General features: G+C 31.1%; 1 protein-coding gene across 2 annotated transcripts in view; it reads right to left on the bottom strand.

Moving 5' to 3' along the window:
* Positions 1-7637: 7637 nt before the first annotated feature.
* Positions 7638-20821, bottom strand: part of LOC139514445 (TNF receptor-associated factor 3-like) — a 48073-nt gene continuing 34889 nt past the window's right edge. For both annotated transcript variants that reach the window (XM_071303729.1, XM_071303730.1), the window contains 3 exons: positions 19603-19716; positions 17165-17378; positions 7638-14487 (listed from right to left, as the gene is read on the bottom strand). In XM_071303729.1, coding sequence (XP_071159830.1) covers positions 13916-14487; positions 17165-17378; positions 19603-19716 — 900 coding nt within the window. In that variant the 3' untranslated portion in view covers positions 7638-13915. The remainder of the gene's footprint in view (positions 14488-17164; positions 17379-19602; positions 19717-20821) is intronic.

Raw genomic sequence — 20821 nt, 5'->3', positions numbered from 1 at the left:
GTCTTTACAAATAGGCAAACTTGTCTAAGGGCGTTTGTGAAGTGACACGTTTAAAGAGGCTCAAGGATACAAAAATTTCATCAAAAAATGAAAAACAAATCATCACAAATGTTATTTGTTACTTTATGATATGGTACAAAAATCAACCAAAAAAATCAATTCGTTATGACCCCAGCTGACTTTTAAAATATTTATATCATTCTTTAGTGAAAAAAATGCCATTTTTGCATTTAAATTAAAATATCTCTTTTTACTCATCCGGGACCTATATTTTTTTTTTTTTCCAAATAAGCTGTTAAACTAAACTACATATATGTTGTAAAATTTAAGCGATCTCTGTAATTTAGTTCTTTTTTTATTTCGATAATATCTTTTTCTCTCCCATTAGTTCAATAGAAAAAAACTACCTAAAAAAAATGCATGCTTCTTTCGAAGCTGAGTGTAAGCTTAAATGAACGGTGGCCACATATTTTGATACAGTTTATTTATAGAAAAAAATAGCGAAATCCTATATTGAAAAAAAAAATGTATACCTGCGAGCCCCCTTAAGCGTCAAAAGTCCTCTTAAGACATATTTTGGCATTAAGTGACACCAGACACGTTATAGGGAATTAAACACGTTTTTGAGAAGGACATGTGTCTGGGTGTTGCAGTTATATATTAACCAGTTGTTGGTATCCTAATTCAAAATTGGAACTCTAAGCCTATCTGGTTTTCTTTTTCTGCCAAAATATTTGTAATGTCTTTAATGGTTTGTAGGAATGTCATACAAAGTTTGAAAATTAAAAAAACAAACAGTTTCAATAATGACAAGAAAATTATTATTTACAAGAAATTAGGTGTTGAGAACATGTAATTTTAAGGGGCAATTCTTGTTTTACTAGGTATTCACTAAATCTGACTGATATATCGTTCAAATGATACCAAATATCGAAGTATTTCCAATGCCAGGGATATTCATAATCCATATTTGGCATTTTGTGAAAACTAATCTGATAAATGGCACTTCAAACGTCATGTAACGTTCGTTTTATCTGAACTTCTGTAATCAATTATCACATCATATTATTTTCTAACGTAGTCACGACTTACATAAATATATGTACTATTACTATAAATAGTTGATCACGATGTATACCTCTACAATGATACAGCTTAACATTTAGAAATAACTATTGGTATATGAAACATTAACGAGACCTTTGATGAGGACAATTTTTGTTTAACCTTATATAATAATAGCGAAATATTACATGTGAGAAAAAACATGGATGTAGGGAGGAGAAAATAGATCGGAAGAAAATTTAAAAAAAACTAGCCAAGTAACTATTTTACCATTAACAAGTTTATTTTAACAGATGCAATTCGACAATAATAAACTGTCTTTTCAGTCCTGAGCAACGCCAAAATTCTAAACTAAGTAAACAATTAAGAAACCAAATAACAAACAAAAAATATAGCCATACCCAAGCAAGGAATAAGAAATATGCATGCGGAAAAAATATTCCTTAATTTAAAATAGATTTTATAAAAAATTTAGGGCAAATAATAATAACATACTATCCGAATTTGAAGGCCAGTACAGACGTACTGGATACTGAAAAAAGTAAAATCACAGAAATACTGTACTCCGAGGAAAATTCAAAACGGGAAGTCCCTAATTTAATAGCAAAACCAAAGGATAAAACACATCAAACGAATGGACAACAACTGTCATATTCCTGAATTGGTACAGGCATTTTCAAATGTAGAAAATGGTGGATTAAACCTGGTTTTATAGCGCTAACCCTCTCACTTTGATGAGTCTCGTCAAATTCTGTTATTTTTGCACAATGCGTGAACAAAACATACATAATCGGTATAATAGTCAAAATATGGTTACAGCAGTCATCACTGTGTTACAATCTAAAGACAAACAAACATATACAAAAACACAAAAAGCATCTATCAAATTAAAAAAACACATTCCTTATGTCGCGTGTTGGGCATCAGAAAATGCAAACATCACAAACAAGAAATTTTGACGTTCAAGGTCTATTCAAAACAATTAACAATCAAATAATTTCACATGGAGAATGGTGGTTTGAGGGTTATGATATCAAAAGTTATGCTAGAATTAATTACAGAAACAGACCGAACTGAGGATACCTTCGAAGACTTATAGTCCGTCAGCAGATGTATCCACTAAGTGGTAATAATAATATTAACGGATGTAGGTGTGCAATAAATGTCTCTTTTTCAATTTCAATTGATACGTAAAAATATCCGTGCATATTATTCAATTTGTGTTAACATGGATGTGCTCCTTATTCGAGAGGTATGCTCTTAGTAGTTTGCGAGGAAATTAACAGGTGTAACAAAATTTGTAGTATACTCATCTTTGTTTACATTTTCAGTCTCTGTTTCCGATCCATTAACAATAAGTTCATTTAGTGCGATGAGTAACTTCTTCTCATGTTGCATGTGACTAATAGCCCCTCTCTGTCTGTCGAATTCAGAGTTTTCTTTTGCTTCGTCATTTTTTCATAAACGGCTGTTAACGGTTCTCCGATAATCCGTTCTAATTGACTGGAGCTTCGGTTACTCCATTAGTCAAGGCACCATACATGTGGGGGATGACGTCTTATTACCTGACTCTAACATAACAAACATCAGCTATTCATTTGACGTTTTACGTACTAAAACTAAGGTGACGTCGCAGATTTGATGTCAACCTTGGATACACATGTACTTCGAGACGTAGCCGGTCTTCTAGAAAATTGTTATCAAAGCCACCATCAATTGTTTAAATTTACAATGTTTTTGAGCCTCAATTATCAAAAGACATTACTCGGCGGTCTTGTATTTAAATATACCAGAATAGTCGTAGAATTGGTAAAAACACTGTAACCCGTTTCCTATTGTGACGAAACGTCGTTTGACTTGGGATGGGCACGGCCAGTTTTGCACGCATTGTAGGAGACGATTTCCTTGTCGATGCTCCTAGTATCGCTTCGTATGGAATATCTCATCATCGTTTATATATTCATAGTTGCACAAATCCGGAGGTGATATTAGGTGTTCCAAAAGAGAGAAGCTTTATATATAAATATTGCTGTACTGCTACTTTCAAAATACTGTATAAATTTTATCAAATTGATCTATTTATAATAGACTTTGGTTAAGCATTCGATGAGGTAACACATCAAAAGGTTTTTATTTAAATTAGATTATTATGGTATTTCTGGAATTACAATAATTTGAATCTCTCTATTACTTTCAAAAAGTAAAATCGCAAAAATACCGAATTCAAAACGTAAAGTCCCCAATCAACCGGAAAAAAATCAAAAGCTCAAACACATCGAACGCATGGAAAACAACTGTCATATTCCTGAATTGGTACAGGTATTTTCTCATGCATTAAAAGGCGGCTTAAACCTAGTTTTATAGCTAGCTAAACCTATCACTTGTATTACAGTCGCATAAACTTCCATTATATTGACAACAATGTGGGAATAATTAAAACAAAGACATAATTGGTAAAAATGTCAAAATAGGCCGGGTTACGAACTTTAATTACCTGCCATATTTTCACAACAACACTGACCGATTGAGAAAAAAAATTGACAATTATACGAAATTTACACGAAAAAAATGATAAATTCGAGCACAGAAGACGAAGTTTAGGATGTTTGTATGCATTAGTTCAAGAATTGGAAGAACATTATTTTTCACCGGTCACTCGTTTCTTATGACTTTAATATTGTGTTATAATCTTTATCCCTATAAAATCAAACAAATATGTAACAAAGAAACACAAAAGAGCATATAGACAAAGCACATAAGCAAAATGAAAGACAAGAATTAAAATAATTTACCATAGCACAATAACACAATAAGGTACCGAGCCACGTCAAATGGATATATTCCTTAAATTAGACTTAACAGACAAGTAATCTTCAAAAAGACACAGAAAGAATTTATAACACGTTATTAAGATGATAAACAACGTCAGTACCCAGAAGCTATATTTCAAGACCATTGTGTATTGTTTGTGAAGTTGATACATAATATTCATCAACAAGGTCTTGGTAAGTTCCGATGATTTTTTTTTAGAAAAAGAACGAGACTTTCTTTGACATACCCCTGGTTCGTCAACTTTCTGTTCAGACACTGGTGACGTTTGACGAAGTCTGAGTAGCAGCTACAAATTCTGCAATACCGAATAAGTTGTGAAATGTATATGTAATATGCTGGTGAACATGCTATGTTGCTACTAAGTTTGGGGAAATTGACAATTTCAAAATTAAAATCGTCTCGCTTGTCATAGCTTCTGGTACTAAATTCACCGTGTATGTCAAATTCGAGGTATAAGTCTAAAACTCAGGCAGAGGAAGCCGTGTCTGTTGTTTCTTCAATTTCTAGTTCTGTGGGATATATCAATAGAACCCAATCAGAAAAGTTTGGATTGTAAATTTAAAAAACATCATCAATATATCAGAATGCGAAATTAAATAACCTGGCTTCTTTTATCTTCTTTTTTTATAGGTTTCTGAAGGAACTCCGACTCATGAATAATTAAACCGCTCTTAACAGTTGTCGTGGATGGTATGTCGTCACACAACCTCCCAGTCCCTTCAGGTGTGCTTCAATGTACCGTTCAAGGCCAAGTCTTACTTTTGGTCTACATAAATGACCTTTCTGAAAACCTAAATCATTGCAAACTTAAGATTATTTGCAGACCACAGTAGCATGTACTGGTCGATCAGATCCCATAAGTGTCTCGAAAAGACTTCAGATTAAAATTGATGCAGCGGCAACATGGAAACAGGACTGGTTGACGGCTTTTCATTCCGATTACTGCATAGTCCTATCTGTAATGCAGAACAAATAACCTATTAAAATAATTATATACCACAATCATACATTAGAATAAGTGCCATCTGCTAAATATCTTGGTTTTACACTCTAATCAATTCTGAGAAAAACATAACTAATGTAACATATAAAAGTAACAAAACGTAATCTCAAAACCATCAGCTTAGTCTGGGACCAACACACAAGTCAACAAACATAATGTCAAAATGAAATTGTCCAAAGGCGATCTGCTCGGTTTGTCTGCAATATGTTCAAAATAATAGAAGTAGTGTATCGGACCTGCTGAACACTGACTTGGCCAACATTATCAGTCCGTTGATTGCACACTTGACTTGTCTTATGTATAAGATCTCTCATCATCTTGTCGCAATTACACCAAACTCCATCCTTATACCTGTAGATCCGAGAACCAGATAATTTCACCAATTCAATTTAAGACACATTTTATTTACATGTCAAGATATATAGAGGCACTCATTCTTTCCGTTTACAATAGTGCAATAGAGCATATTACCCAATACATTTTTCATCAGTAGAGAGCTTTAGAGAACGACAAACTTCTACTTTTCTCTTTAGTCTCATTTGAATATCAAATCTCTTGTACATTATGTTTAACCACTTCATTCGTTCATTCGCACTATATCAAACAATTTGTACAATATTTGCACTCAATTTCCTTATTTTTACCGTTTATTATTATTGGTAAATGGAAACAAATGTATGAGCAGTATTAAATCAACTTGAGTGATGGTATATTGTATACCTTAAAGAATATTAAGAAACAAATAGTTTTTCATATGAAATGAAAAAGGTAAAACTTCAAGCTTATACTTTTCCTTTTTCTACCGATTGAGAATAGATTGATGTTCATATGTTGACAGTATTTGAAAGATATCTATCCAGTGTATCTGTGTGCTTCAATGTACAGTATGTACCTTTATTGACATTTCGTCAGCACTTCTGTGTTGACATGAATTGTCATTTGTATGGTCATAATTATAATTTAACTGTTAAATAAACTACGAATTTTCGAAATTCAAAAGATTTTCTATTCCAGTAATCGACTACCTTGGCTGTAATTTTCAAAACTATTCGGAACCAAATGGTTCCTCAATGCTCTGCCACTACGTACTTTATTTGACCTCTTTAACTTTTCTGTAGACAAAACAGTGTTTTACGTAGAAAATTTAATAATGGCATCTATGATGATTTTATTTACTTACTGAATACTTTCGCTCGAACCATTGTTGACCTTTTTGAATTGAAGTGTCAACTTTTTCTCAATCTTCATGGATTGTCTGCGACTTCGAGATAGAGAAAAGAACTAAAACACTTTTTGTTTTTGTCTTGCACTCGAATGCATTCTTCCAGAAATGGATGATGACAAGTATCCCAAATTGATTCTTTTAATTGTTGTTACCCTTTTGTTTGTGTCAGGGAACATGAATTGGTCCATTTTAACTAAGTTATTGAGAAAAACACTGTCTTCGTGTGGACAACAACAACGACTTTACCATACCATAATGCAACTGAAAATATTGATTTTGTTTACAATACTAGGTTTTATAATCACCTTGGTCTAGGCAGCTGGACATCATCCCCTTGTTAAAATAACTGTAACATATTACCTATATGCTCAAGTACTTGACAAAATGAACAAAACACTCAATTAATTTCAACTTTGGTGTCCAGTGTCAGAATGAGCCTACATGCTGTTTTTTTTAGAAAAAGAATTCTTTGAGAAGAAGGCATTTGTCCAGAAAATTTACACAATAAATAGAATGTCCAACCTACCTAGCATGTTGTTCTCGCAGATAAGCTACATAAGAGTAGTTTTGTAGAAGATTTTAAACATTCCTAATTCATAATGAAAAAATGTGTAAAATTGGTTTCATGACAATATTTTTACAAACATTGCTAAATTTTGGTATATTTCTTGTAGTGCTTTCCCATGTTTCATTAATTGATTTCTACAAATCTAAGACAACAAAGTGAAATTGAAAAATGTTGGTATATTCCTTGCAGTACTTTCCCTGTTCCATTAATTGATCACTACAAATCTAAGAAAACAAGAATTTGTCCATAGTATATGGATGGGCCACCTGCTCTTTCATTTGTCATGTTCAGTGGACCATGAAATTGGGGTCAAAACAAGAATATAGCTTCAAAATTAGAAAAATCGTATCATAGCTATAGGGAACATGTGTATTAAGTTTCAATTTGATTAGACTTCGACTTCACCTTGTACAATTAACCAAAAACTTTGACCTGAAGTGTAACAGACAAAAAGCATAATGCCCCTAAATGTGGCATAATTTTTTTTAAGAGACCTCCCACTTAAATAGTTTGGGTTTTAAAATACCCAGGAGGTTTCTAAATGATGGAGTATTCATCTAAGCACTTTTAATTGTTACCACAAAGTAAGGCAGTAGTAATAAGCCATTGGAACATTTGAGAAGTGTATGAGTATGTGTAGTTCATAATTTAGGATTTTATGAAAATAAAATTGAGAATGGAAGTGGAAAATGTTTCAAACAGACAACAACCTGACCAAAGAGCGGAAAACAGCCAAAGGCTACCAATGGGTCTTAAATACAGTTTGAAAATCCTGCACACCGAGGCTTGCTCCAGCTGGCCCCTAAACAAAATGTCTATTAGATATGAGAGGTTTTTTTTAAATGCTCTTTCTTTTTTTTATTTCAATTATTGATATACTTTGTTGTCTCCTTTACACAAACACACTGTTCAAAGTCATGTTTGCTTTCTAAAGTACTGATACCAAAGAAAACAATACTTATTCTAACAATAATTATTTATATAATTGTACAATACACTGCATTGACTGCAATAATAATGTTTATAATACACATAAATACAAAATGATAGCAATGAGCTCAAGATCTTTAACAAAAAAAGCTCCTCATCATCACAATATGATTATTTCAAAATAGTTTACTATCATACACAAACCTCAACAAAGCCCAAATGAAAAGTAAGGAAACAAATCACAGTGAATATCAAAGATTATTTATTAAATGTGTTTGATGATAATTTGTTCTCATTGACTTTTTTTCTATATACATCTGGTTTCAGCTTTTTGCTACCTTTACTTTGGTGCATATTTATTGTATTTTTAACTATAAACTTTTCTCACAAATATTAAGTCTTACAAAATATTATGACTTTAAAATTAAAAAAATTAAATATTTACATTGAAAAAGGTTTATAATAAAAAAGATTATTTAAACATATTATTTTCACTTTATATAATCAAGTATTACTTTTGTGCACATGACAATTATATTATATCATAAATTAGGTTTGTTTATTGTTCAATATATATGGTTTAAAATTAATCTAAGTATCCCCTGGAATAGTCTGAGAAATTAACTAAGTATGTGTTCCTACAGTTACATCTACCTACTGTTAATTCAAAATTTGAAGGTAAAACACATACCTTCGTGTCTGGCTTTTCCCCCTATTATTGTACTAGTAAATGTGGATATTTTCATATTTTTTTATTTTACTGATTTCAAATAAATAATCTTGTGTTTAATCATGTACATTGTACATGTACAATAATTAGGTGTGCCTATCACATCAAAATTGGTAAACTGTACAAACTTTTGAAGTATATTTTTCACATTTAACATGATAAAAAATAAGCAAAAGTGATCTCTTAAAGTTGTTTGCTACATTTAAGTGTTGCATTATTAATCCAGGTACAATTTGTAAATTTAAAAACTGCATAAACTTCTGAAAGTACAGTTATCTTTTTTATATATATATATAAAAAAATCTGGGATGGAAATGTATAAGGAAACAATTCTATACATATCAAATGGTGACATAAAATCATTCACAAACAGATAAATAAATATTATTACCGTATGTATTTATTAGACAGCAATGTTGTTACACTTTTCTATACCATAAAACATAAAAAGTTATTTTGCCGCATATTGGGTTGACAATTGGTGATTTAAAACACTTTATTGTCAAGACCACTTTTCAGAGATTTTTCTACATTTTGCATTTTTATCTCAAAATATACAATGAAAGCCAATACCTATAAATATATGACAATACCTTATATGCAATAACGGTCAGTAACTTATTTTTGACATACCGCTATAAAAACACATTTAAAGTGACACAGAACATTTGACATGTAATTTTTTTTAAATGCACATCTATCACAGCTTTGAAATACATCGCATGAATGCAATTTTTAAATATGAATATTGACAAAAAAAATTATGGAAATAACCCAAATTCCCAAAATTGAACCCTATTTTTCTCTGACTCATTTAGATCTAAAACAAATCTCAAAATCATGAAAATAATAAAAGAATGGAAAACTACCTAGTCTCCCAATAAAATGAGATTTATGTGATCTCATGTGAAAATATGAAAGAAATATGACCAAAATCTTGAACTGGATTTTATCTACTGTTTATATGATAAATGAAAACAAGTCTTACAGCTAGATTGTATTGAGTGTGTAGCAAATGGTAATATCTTAGGTTAACTTACTTCCCAGCTGAATTGTGAAGTCATCATTAGGTAAGGTATACAACCCTCCTTTCAAAGAAGTCTATTCCTACAGACAGATAGATAGGTTATCTGTCGGACTAGTCTACTCTTAAATGAGGGCAGTTTACCCAACCTAATACCGACTTCACGGCTCAGCTGGCAACCAAGCTAACAAAATATATTACCTTTGCCTACACACTTTAAGCAATCAGCTGTAACACTCCTATCCAATTTGATTCAGTTAATGCCTTTTCTAAAACGTAATGAATCTTGACTCTGATGAAATTGAAATGCAAGTGAAATACTAATGATTTAATATGCTAGAGATGTTATTTGCAATTTTTACTAAAAATCTTATTAATACATGTAGAATAAATGAGCATGTGTTATTATATAATGGAACCAGTTATATAATCCAGTTACTGTCCTGAGCAGTTTATTTCAATCTATTTCTTGTTATTTGATTAACTTTTATTTGCAATTATGTATAATTTTGACTTACTTCTCTGCTGAGTGCAGAATTTTTAAAATGTATATTAAGTTTTTTGTTAAACTATAATGTTTTTTTACTACCGAAAAATTATTAAGAAAAGTAATAGGTACCTTTTTGGCTGGTGATATCCTAGATGGGATAAACTTCCACCAGCAACATATTTCCTTTTTGGGTCAAAACCTTAAAATATAGTTTTATTTTCAAGTTTTGGAAGGGAAATTCTGAATTGGCAATCATAGTGAATAAAGAGTCTAAAGCACCTTGCCCTGAGCAAGGTTTCATCTAACAACCTCAGAGTTTACAGGCTAAAGACTAATGAAGATCACTGAAGTTGAACTACTTATATCACTTTGCCTTAACGGTCCCTCCTTTTTATGAAGCACAACAAAAGGAAAATACATTAATTGTATATCCATAAAACAGAGTTATATAGATAGCTAATACAGTAATAGAGGTATGTATATAGCCAATAGTTCTGTTTCATTCAAATATATCCCTCACTAGTTAATGGTAAAATATTTGTTATAACATGTATAACTGGTTATTAGACACTAAAATAGCTTGAGACATCCAAGAGTATATAAAATTAAAACTATCAATGAACAAGATATAATAACGAGAAGATGATTTGTGATTATATTGAGAAAGTAATTAGAAAATAAGTAAATTCCTAACTAACCGAAGAAAACATATTTACATGCTAAATATCTTCTTTGTTTTTTTATATTGAACATGTTGTAGAATATAATTTGCAAATGCAGGCATAAAGGAATTATATTAAAACAAGGATTAAACTATATGACACCGACAACTTTGTTGCAGGGCCATAAAAAAAATTATTTATTTATTGCAGTTTACTCCTAGCTTGCATGGCTAAAATGAAAGTTATATATTGTTAAAAAAATATGATATAGAGTTCCAATGAAGAAAAAAAATGCATTTGACATGAAGTTAATAAAATGTATATAATACTGATAACTCCCTCCATAAATCAAAATGTCTACTCCAGAGAACGATGTACCAACACTCAGTTGCCATTTTTTTTGTTACATCAATAACAAAACTTGCATTGTTCAGAAATCACACTGAGATCATATAATAGTTAGAACTACTTTTTACCACCAGAAAATCTAATATATATTGTCTTTATCAATCTTTGAACACAAAGATGTGATGGGTATAAAGTTTACAACTGAACTTTTAAACAATATCATATATTATTTTTACTTTCATTACTTCATCTAGAAGGCTCAGGCATTCATTATAATTGGTTTGTCAAACAATATACAATGTATCTCAACTAAACAGTAGCATGCACATCAATATCCTTCTTTTAGGATTCTCCAATCAATTAGATTTGCATTTACACTTATTGAATTATTTCAGATTTCAAACAGAATAAACAGTTAATAGTCATTCTTGACATTCAGGCTAAATAATCATCTTAGATGTTAATACAAGATTTGCAGGTTTAATGCCCTGTACATAAACCAGTATGGTTGTCGAAATCATTAGTCACTGAATTCATAATTTCTTGCAAAATGTATTTTCTTGTTTCCAAGATGGTTGTTATAAATGTTTATATTTTAAGAATAATCATCACTATATATAACAACACATTGTTTTGAGCAAATTCCAATCTGTATTTCAGTCTTGGTGATAATGTTATCTTTCCAGATAGCTCCTAGTTTCAAGTCTGCCACATCAAAACATCATTCATCTGTACTTGTATGTATAATTATTCACAAAAAATAAAGTAATGTGTTCTGATTCCCATTAAAAAGTGTTTTTTACCAAGGAAATGTGACAACATACTTTTAAAATCTGACAAATACAAATGTGCATTTTTTTGTCAATTTACATCCTTTGAAATATGTCTTTTTCTGAATCATTCTAAATTGTCTAACAAAAGAAGGAAAACTAAAGAAATGTATCTTAACTAAGTTATTTCCAATCTGAAATAAATGTTTCACAAGAATTCAATTCATAGTTAAATATCAAGATTTCTCTTTTTTTTTTGTAAAACCAAACATAATTTAAACTTCAAATAGTGTTAAATTTTTCTTAAAATTTCACAGGTACAGCTTTACATGGAAACAAAAGAACAACATGATGATATATACATTCCTATAATATTAATATTTTAATAATATATGAGTATTTCCTCATGTTATACATGTACATCAAAAGAGATACTTTTTTTCAGTCCTGATTCAACTCAATCAGTTTACCTTTTATAAGGCAGATTTATGAACTATAAATCAATCTGAATTTGCTTACATAAAATTGAGAGTACAGAATTTAGCCTGTTTATAAACTATGAAAATCATTAATTTTAAACAAAATGTGTTTTAACATTATCACACGATTATTGCATTAGATGCACATTTCAACAGTAATAAAATTAACGGTACCAATTTTCTTGCACCAGATGCGCATTTCGACAACACATGTCTCTTCAGTGATGCTCGTGGCCAAAATATTTAAAATCCAAAGCTTATATAAAAGATGAAGAGCTTTAATCCAAAAGGTCCAAAAAGTATAGCCAAATCCGTGAAAGGAATCAGAGCTTTGCATGAGGGAGATACATTCCTTAATTTATAATAATTTCTCCTATTTTGTAACAGCAAATTTTAATAACACAAAAAATCCGTATTTTCATGCCAGTACCGAAGTACTGGCTACTGGGCTGGTGATACCCTCGGGGACTAATAGTCCACCAGCAGAGGCATCGACCAAGTGGTAGTAATAAAATTAACGGTACCAATTTTCTTGCACCAGATGCGCATTTCGACAACACATGTCTCTTCAGTAGTAAGTGTCTCTTTAGTTATACTGAAGGCAATTTTAAAGTCCTATACTTAATACTAATGTTGAAGAGCTAGTAAAACAAACAAAAACTTAAAGAATAGCCAAACATGGACAAGGAATCTAAGATATGAAAAGTTCATCTCTTATATAAATTCCAAACTTCAACTAAACTAGATTTAATAAGAAATAAACTATATTTTTTTTTCTAAACTAGTGTTGTAATTGAAGCCATTAAACGGCATGTCTGCTTTTTCTTCTGTGATGTCCTCTTTATCTATTCTATTGCTTTTTAATATGCTTATTCAAGGTTTTAATTTTCAAATAGGCCACATTTTTTTAAGCTTGGATTATGATTCCTTTTTTCAAACTGAGCATTTGGGAAAAAAAGTTTTCCACTATTGCAACAATATTTGTAGGCAGGTGCCCTTTCCTTGTAATGTGCAATCATTTTTTTTGGAGAAAAAATACTTCTCATTAAAATATTGAGATGAAAAAGCTATATAATTATAAAACTTAACCTTGATTTATTGTGAATACAGTTTGTAAGCTATATAATTATAAAACTTAACCTTGATTTATTGTGAATACAGTTTGTAAGCTATATAATTATAAAACTTAACCTTGATTTATTGTGAATACAGTTTGTACTTTCAAAAAATAATTTGAAGATTTATTTACTATTTTCTGTGGATAAATATCACTAGTTCAGTAAATCCATTTGGAAAGGATCTTTTTTTAACACATTTTTCACTTAAAAAAACTTTAAAAGACAGGCAAAGTTCCAACAATATATTAATAAAAACACTTTTTTTATTAAATTTTTGAGCACTGATGTATGGGAGATAATTTGAAGTGGTAATCAAAGTCAACATTTTTTTACTTGAAATTTTAAAAATTAATCTTGAAGGTACAAAAATTAAGTTTTTGATAGCAATATTCTCTTTATACTGCAAACTTTAACTATGTAACTACAAAAAAGTAAAATATTACTTAAGCAATATACATTCAAATTTGATGGAATTTAGTAAAATAAATAACTTTTAGAATATTATTTGTTACTTATGTTTCCTGTAAAAGCTGTCCAAATAATCCACCCCCCAAAAAGACAGAAAAAGAGCCTGCTGCACCATCCTGTCCAGTTTGTTTGACTATTTTTAGTTCATTCAAACTGGACAGGAAGATGTGGCAAGACTTGTCACCCTCCCCCATAATGAGTTCTTAATGGTGTGGCAGACCTGATATATCAACAGCAATTTTCAAAAATATTGTATCGTCTCTCAGGTATTTCCTTGTTTCTAATTTTGCATGAGAAACAAACATTGGGCATCCTACAGCAGTATTCATGTCTGTTGTTGGTCGCTGGAAACTAGAGCTTGAAGTGTCTGGCCTAAAGCTATCGGATACTGGTGATGAGCCATCTTGCTGATCTAACAATCCCATTTGAATGTTTTGTTGAAAAGGCCAAGGCATAAGCGCATCATGCTCTCCCTTCATAACAACAAAGAAAAGCGATAAATGTGTTCCTTTTCCCATTCCGTCTCCATTTAAATATACTCTTCCACACATCTTATATCCAAATCGTCCGGTATAAAAAGGTTGACTAAATAAAGAATATGTGCGACCACTGACAGCATCGTTTTTTCTGCGAGCAAAATCCATTATTTTCCAAATAAGAATGCCATTATAGCTTGCAGTTTCTAAGATTTGAAATCGTAAATCTAATTCTGCTAAACGAATGTCCTGAATTGCTGCTTGTTTCTCCAAATTTGAAATTTGTTTTTTAAGTGCCTCTGCAAAATCGAAAGTAACAATTAAGATAGAAGCAAGTTTAAGATGTCAAAGAAAATGAAAAGAAAGGAATATTAATTAGATATTGTTATGAGCTGAATAATATTATGATCACAAATGAATGATAGGACTATATGCAACTCAAAACTATCATGTTTTTAATATGAAAAAAAATTTGTCTGAACCGCTATAAAACAATTTTTTAAGCATAACAATCATCAAATTTAAATAAATATTGAAACTCTCCTGAAATGAAACTGTTATCTGAACTAACAGAACATTAAGAATATTCTATAGTGATAATAAACAGGGCATCTATTTTCTATATCATTTCATACATTTGTCTATTGCAGTATAAAACCATTTTTTCTATAGACTTTCTCAAACCTTATATATGTTATTTTTGGTTTGATAGTGTTTAATTCTCTTTTTTCTAGTTGTGCATTTTGTGTTTTTGTGTCATAATATGGTTTTTAGTCCCTTTTACTATAATACCACAATATTTTGGCAAACATTGTAATTGGTACAAGCAACCAGTCTATCAACAACTGGTGAGTTATTTACAAATGTACAAATTTTGTAACACTGCCCAATTCGAAGAATTTGTTTAGATAGCAGAGATATTTATGTCATTCAGTGAACTGGTGTCAGATAAGTTACAGTCAATTTTTCAATGAGTGGTCAATCAGCTACCTAGACCACTGGACAGTTTTGAGAAAACTGAATAATATGTAAAAAAAAAAAATACACAGACCACTGGACCATATGTACAGATAATGATCATCAAACATACTTCAACATTTACCAAATTACTTTATTATATTTTACAATAAATCTGAACATAATCAGGTACCTAGACAATTGGACTTCTCAGGTCACATTTACACATACTTTAACATTTACCAAATAACTTTATTTGAATAAATATCTGCATTCAACTAACTACCTAGACAATTGGACCATTCAGGTCACATTTTCACATACCCGGTACTTCAACATTTACCAAACTAAATGTCTGCATATAACTAACTACCTAGACAATTGGACCACTCAGGTTACATTTACACATACTTCAAGTTTTACCAAACTAAATGTGTGCATATAACTAACTACCTAGGCCATTGGACCATTTAGGTCACATTTACACATACTTCAACATTTACCAAACTAAATGTGTGCATATAACTAACAACCTAGGCCATTGGACCACTCAGGTCACATTTACACATACTTCAACATTTACCAAACTAAATGTCTGCATATAACTAACAACCTAGGCCATGGGACCATTCAGGTCACATTAACACATACTTCAACATTTACCAAACTAAATGTCTGCATATAACTAACAACCTAGGCCATTGGACCACTCAGGTCACATTTACACATACTTCAGCATTTACCAAACTAAATGTCTGCATATAACTAACAACCTAGGCCATTGGACCATTCAGGTCACATTTACATATACTTCAGCATTTACCAAATAAGTATATTTAACAAAATATCGGGACACAATCAGCTACCAAGGGCATTGGACCATTTAGGTCACATTCATAGTCATACATATTTTACAGCTGGTATGCTTATGCTAGTAAGTTAATGGTTTGCTTGCTTGCTTTGTTTGTATTAAAGTTTGCTCAAGCATTGTTATAAAGATTGGCATCTGAAAAACAGAGTTAAACTTGAATACATTATATTCAAATTTGATTGGACATTATCAAATAATAAAATTTACCTATATACAAGTTTAAATCTGCCTTCTTATGTTGTTTGCAGATGTCAATCTTAATGACAATGCTTGAGCAAACTTCTACACAAACAAAGCAAGCAAACCAAACAAACCTTTAACTTGCTAGCATTAGGATAACAGTTGTAACATTTACCAAATAACTAAATTTGAAAAAATAAAGAACACTAGTAACTGTAAATGATTTTATTATCTAATTTTCAAGACAGCATAGATTGAAGTAGCATAAAACATGTTCTTGTATAGGTAGTTCCTAGACATACATTTAGTTGATCTTTTCTTTATTCATTATGAAATATGAGTGGAAGGCAAATAATCTCATAGCAAAGTATATCTGTGTTGGTAGTTATTAGGTCAATACATTGTTTGTACATAACAGTCATCAACAATCAAAATACCACATTTGGGTATAAGTAATCTAAGTCATAAATCATTGAGACTAGTTCACAAATCGTCAAACCAGAATAACATATGGTGTCATATGTCTATAATCAACTTCTCATAGTTTCTTGTAAACAAGCGGTGTGATAAATTATGCCTTGCAGAACAACAGACTAGAATTCTGTTCACATGATTACACTGAGTCTAATATTTCTTCTTTAAATGGTCTTGACACTGTTTTTTGATTGGCTTTTTAGAATCCCATTTTTAAAGTTAATGATAGGTACCAAAAAATACATTTGGATTTTGGTACTGAAATTCCAATTCATATGTGCATCTAGTTCCTTCAGCAAACTGATATTAGTATCCAAATATGAATACCATTGACACATAACTCAAACATTCCAGTACAAGCTTTAATATGTAAGCATCAGTGTCTTTAAGTTCTAATTATATATTGTTATTTCATGTCACATGGTGACAATAAATGCATATGTATTTATCAATCTGCTGTGGAAAGCTATTAACAGATTGTTGTTTATAATTACCTGTGCTACTAGGATCTGTGTTACCCCGTCTTGTGTCTCCTCCACTTGTAAAACCTTGTCTATCAAAGTCTGATAGTTTTCTATTTAATTCTTCCTGATTATCTTTTAATGACCTTAATTCCCGTCCAAGGTTATCAGTCGTATGTTTGCTTGGAACATTTTTTAATAGTTCTTCCATCCCAAACACTTTTTCTACAGTTGAGACAACTCTCATCTAAAATTGATAAATAGTTGCAAAAATGTATAAATTTATACATAATTCTAATTCAAACTAAGCTAAAATGGCACTTCTGGATTTTTTGTATTATGACTAACTCACAAAATAACAAAATAAAACTTTGACATAATGATGTATTTCAATAAATTAAAAGATATAAGAATATATTTCTGAAGAAGTTAAGTCCACGACCTATACATATGCTATAAAAAAAAAATTGATCTTGTCTAACATGGCCAATTAGGAATACCTAAAAAATGAGGGTTTTACCTGATAAAAATTAAATGGTTATAGTATTGATAAAATAGCAAAACAAGCAATAATCATCTATACTATTAAACGAGAAGACCTCATTTTGGGTGTCGCTTCTCTTCTTTCCACAATAAAGTAATCATCATGCCTCTGTGTCCTATAGGTACAGTGCATAGTTGCATTTGTCATCCATTTTTATGATTATTCAGATTGAGTTATTTTGGGAGAAAAACAAGAAAAAACGCATCCGGATATTGATTCCGTCATTGGGCGAAATTTTAAGTCATATTAGACTTCTGTTTTGTGTTTTTCTGTATTCTTTGAACATACATATACTACGAACGAAGTGTATTTTCTATCTGCTATCTTTTTCAAGTTTACTATCCACGGCGGTCACAGGGTAAATTAAAAAGAGAGAGAGTCTGTATAATATAGAAATGACCGCCGTGGATCGATTAGTAACCTGAGAATTGAAAGTAAAAAGCAAATACACTTTATTTATAGTAATGAATGTTCATTGTATACAGTTAAGCGCTAAAAGTATGCATGTGTTATTAATGTTAATACAAATAAAATAAAAAAATTAGCAGGGCTAGGAAAACAATTGTCCTGTCCCAAAGCACCTGACTTTTGATACCTTTTCTGAAATTCTCCATCAATTAAATCTTTTACAAAAATTCATTATAACAAAAAAAAAAGAAGGTGTGGTATGATTGCCAATGAGACAACTCTCCACAAGAGACCAAAATGACACAGAAATTAACAACTATAGGTCACCGTACATCCTTCAACAATAAACAAAGCCCATACCGCAAAGTCAGCTACAAAAGGCCCCGAAATGCAATGTAAAACAATTCAAACGAGAAAACTAACGGCCTTATTTATGTACAAAAAAAATGAACGAAAAAAAATAATATGTAAGGCTGAGACATAAACAAACGACAACCACTGAATCATAGGCTCCTGACTTGAATGTTCTTAATATACTAAATGTATGTGCATATTGAAATTAATAGAAAACAAAAAAATGGGAATTTGGGAAATAAAGGAAGTACCTATGACTTTTGATACTTTTCCTGAAATTCTCCAGTCATTAAATCTTTTGCAAAATTTTTCCTACAACACTTTACATACTTTCAACCACGCTCTGATTGCCCGCGATTTCGCGGGTGTGTTCTAGTATTTTTTTTAATTGAAATAACCTAGTTGCGAATATTTATAAAGGCAACAGTAGTATACCGCTGTTCAAAACTCATAAATCCCTGGACAAAAAACTAAATCGGGGTAACAAACTAAAACGGAGGGAAACACATTAAATATAAGAGGAGAACAACGACACAACACTAAAATGTAACACACACAGATACAGTCCAAGCATCAGACAAAATCCCACGAAAATAACAAATATAACATCAAAATCAAATACATGAATTTGGGATAGACAAGTACCGTGAAATGTCTTATCGCAATGTGAATTTACACTCAAAAATAAGAGAAAACAAACGACGCAACATTAAAATGTAACACACAGAAACGAACAATAATATAACAATAGCCATATTCCTGACTTGGTACAGGACATTTTTAAAGGAAAAAATGGTGGGTTGAACCTGGTTTTGTGGCATGCCAAACCTCGCACTTTAATGGCAATGTTAAATATAACACTGAAATGACAACATAATATTACAGGACTACAATACACATAAATAGGAGAACGTATTAGACAAAGAAACACATGATTAATAGATAACAAAAAGCATCAGGTTTAAAATTCAATACGCCAAAAACCCGCCTCGTCCACACAAGACTCACCAGTGACGCCCAGATATAAAAGATCGAAAGTGAAAAAAAGTACAAAGTTGTACAGCACTGAAGATCAAAAGTTGAAAAAGGTTGTGTCAAATATCCCTATCATTTATATCCAAGTATCTTAGAAGTATAAATTGTTGCTTTATTATTTGATTCTTACCTGAAAATCTACGTAATCCTTTTTCAAACCTTCATAATGTTGTACCAAAGTTCTATAATCATTTCTGGTGGCTATTATTTCTTCTTCCATATGTACTTTCTGGTCTTTCAGAGTCTGTTAACATAACAAAGAAAATAAGATTATGTCTATTTTATAATTTACAATATGACCATATTTCTAAAAGAAGGCAATGTAACAAAACAAAAAAAAGTAGAATACAACATTCAATTAACTCTAATTGTTTCATCACTCAGTTGTGCTTAACAAGTCAACACTGAAAGACATACATGTACAATAATGTTTAGGGTGATTTACCATTAAATTTTTTTTTATAAGTTTTATTTGATCAATTATCATGAAACCCTATGCTTTAATTTGTATTATAAAATTGTGTTTACAGAAGAAATTAAATGAGTAAAAATTGTACAAACAACGTTTTAACACATGATTCAAAGTTAAACCCATATTTGAAATTGAAAAATACATTTTTTTTTCAAACAAACTCAGGTATTATCATCATGGCTTTTCATAAACAAACCAGATATTATAAGTTATCTTCGTTCATATCCGTAGATATGGATATTTTAACACCCTGAAGTACCCCAGTACACCATGAGGCGTAGCCGAAGGGTGTACAGGGTACTGAAGGGTGTTAAAATATCCATATCTACGGATATGAACGGAGATAACGAATTTATCCCCGGTCTTAGTCCGAATCGGGCGAGTTTTATGGAAATTCGGGTACAAAGTGTAACGCGAAAACAACGTTTTTTTATTATCTAAAAAAGTTTTATTGAAATTTGGAAATTTTACATATTTTTTACGGGGTGTAGGGTACTACCTTTGGTAGAACCCTACAGGTAGTCAAATATAAGACGTTTTTAATACGGAGACAGAGAAACTGGATTGAGTCAAATTTGGCGCTCAATGTTGTGAGCGTTACGCCATAGATGGTGTGACGTCAACGTGGGTAATTTGCATAGCTAGGTCAGTAGTCCCATTCCTTGAAAATGTGGCAGTCAAGTGATGCATTTAATGAAATGAGTGTCAATGATCGGCATAATAGGACAAAATCGTTAATGAATTAAATATTTAATTACAAACATCATGGATAATTTACAGAATTCAATATTTCACAAGGAGCAATCATGGAACTTAGGAAAACTTGCGTGAAGTTCCCCGGGATAATGGTTAGCAACGTCCGGGGATATGGGTTAGC

This window comes from Mytilus edulis, chromosome 3 (assembly GCF_963676685.1).
Source record: "Mytilus edulis chromosome 3, xbMytEdul2.2, whole genome shotgun sequence".
In the NCBI taxonomy this organism is placed as follows: Eukaryota; Metazoa; Mollusca; class Bivalvia; order Mytilida; family Mytilidae; genus Mytilus; species Mytilus edulis.
This window is presented reverse-complemented; position numbering and strand designations above follow the sequence as displayed.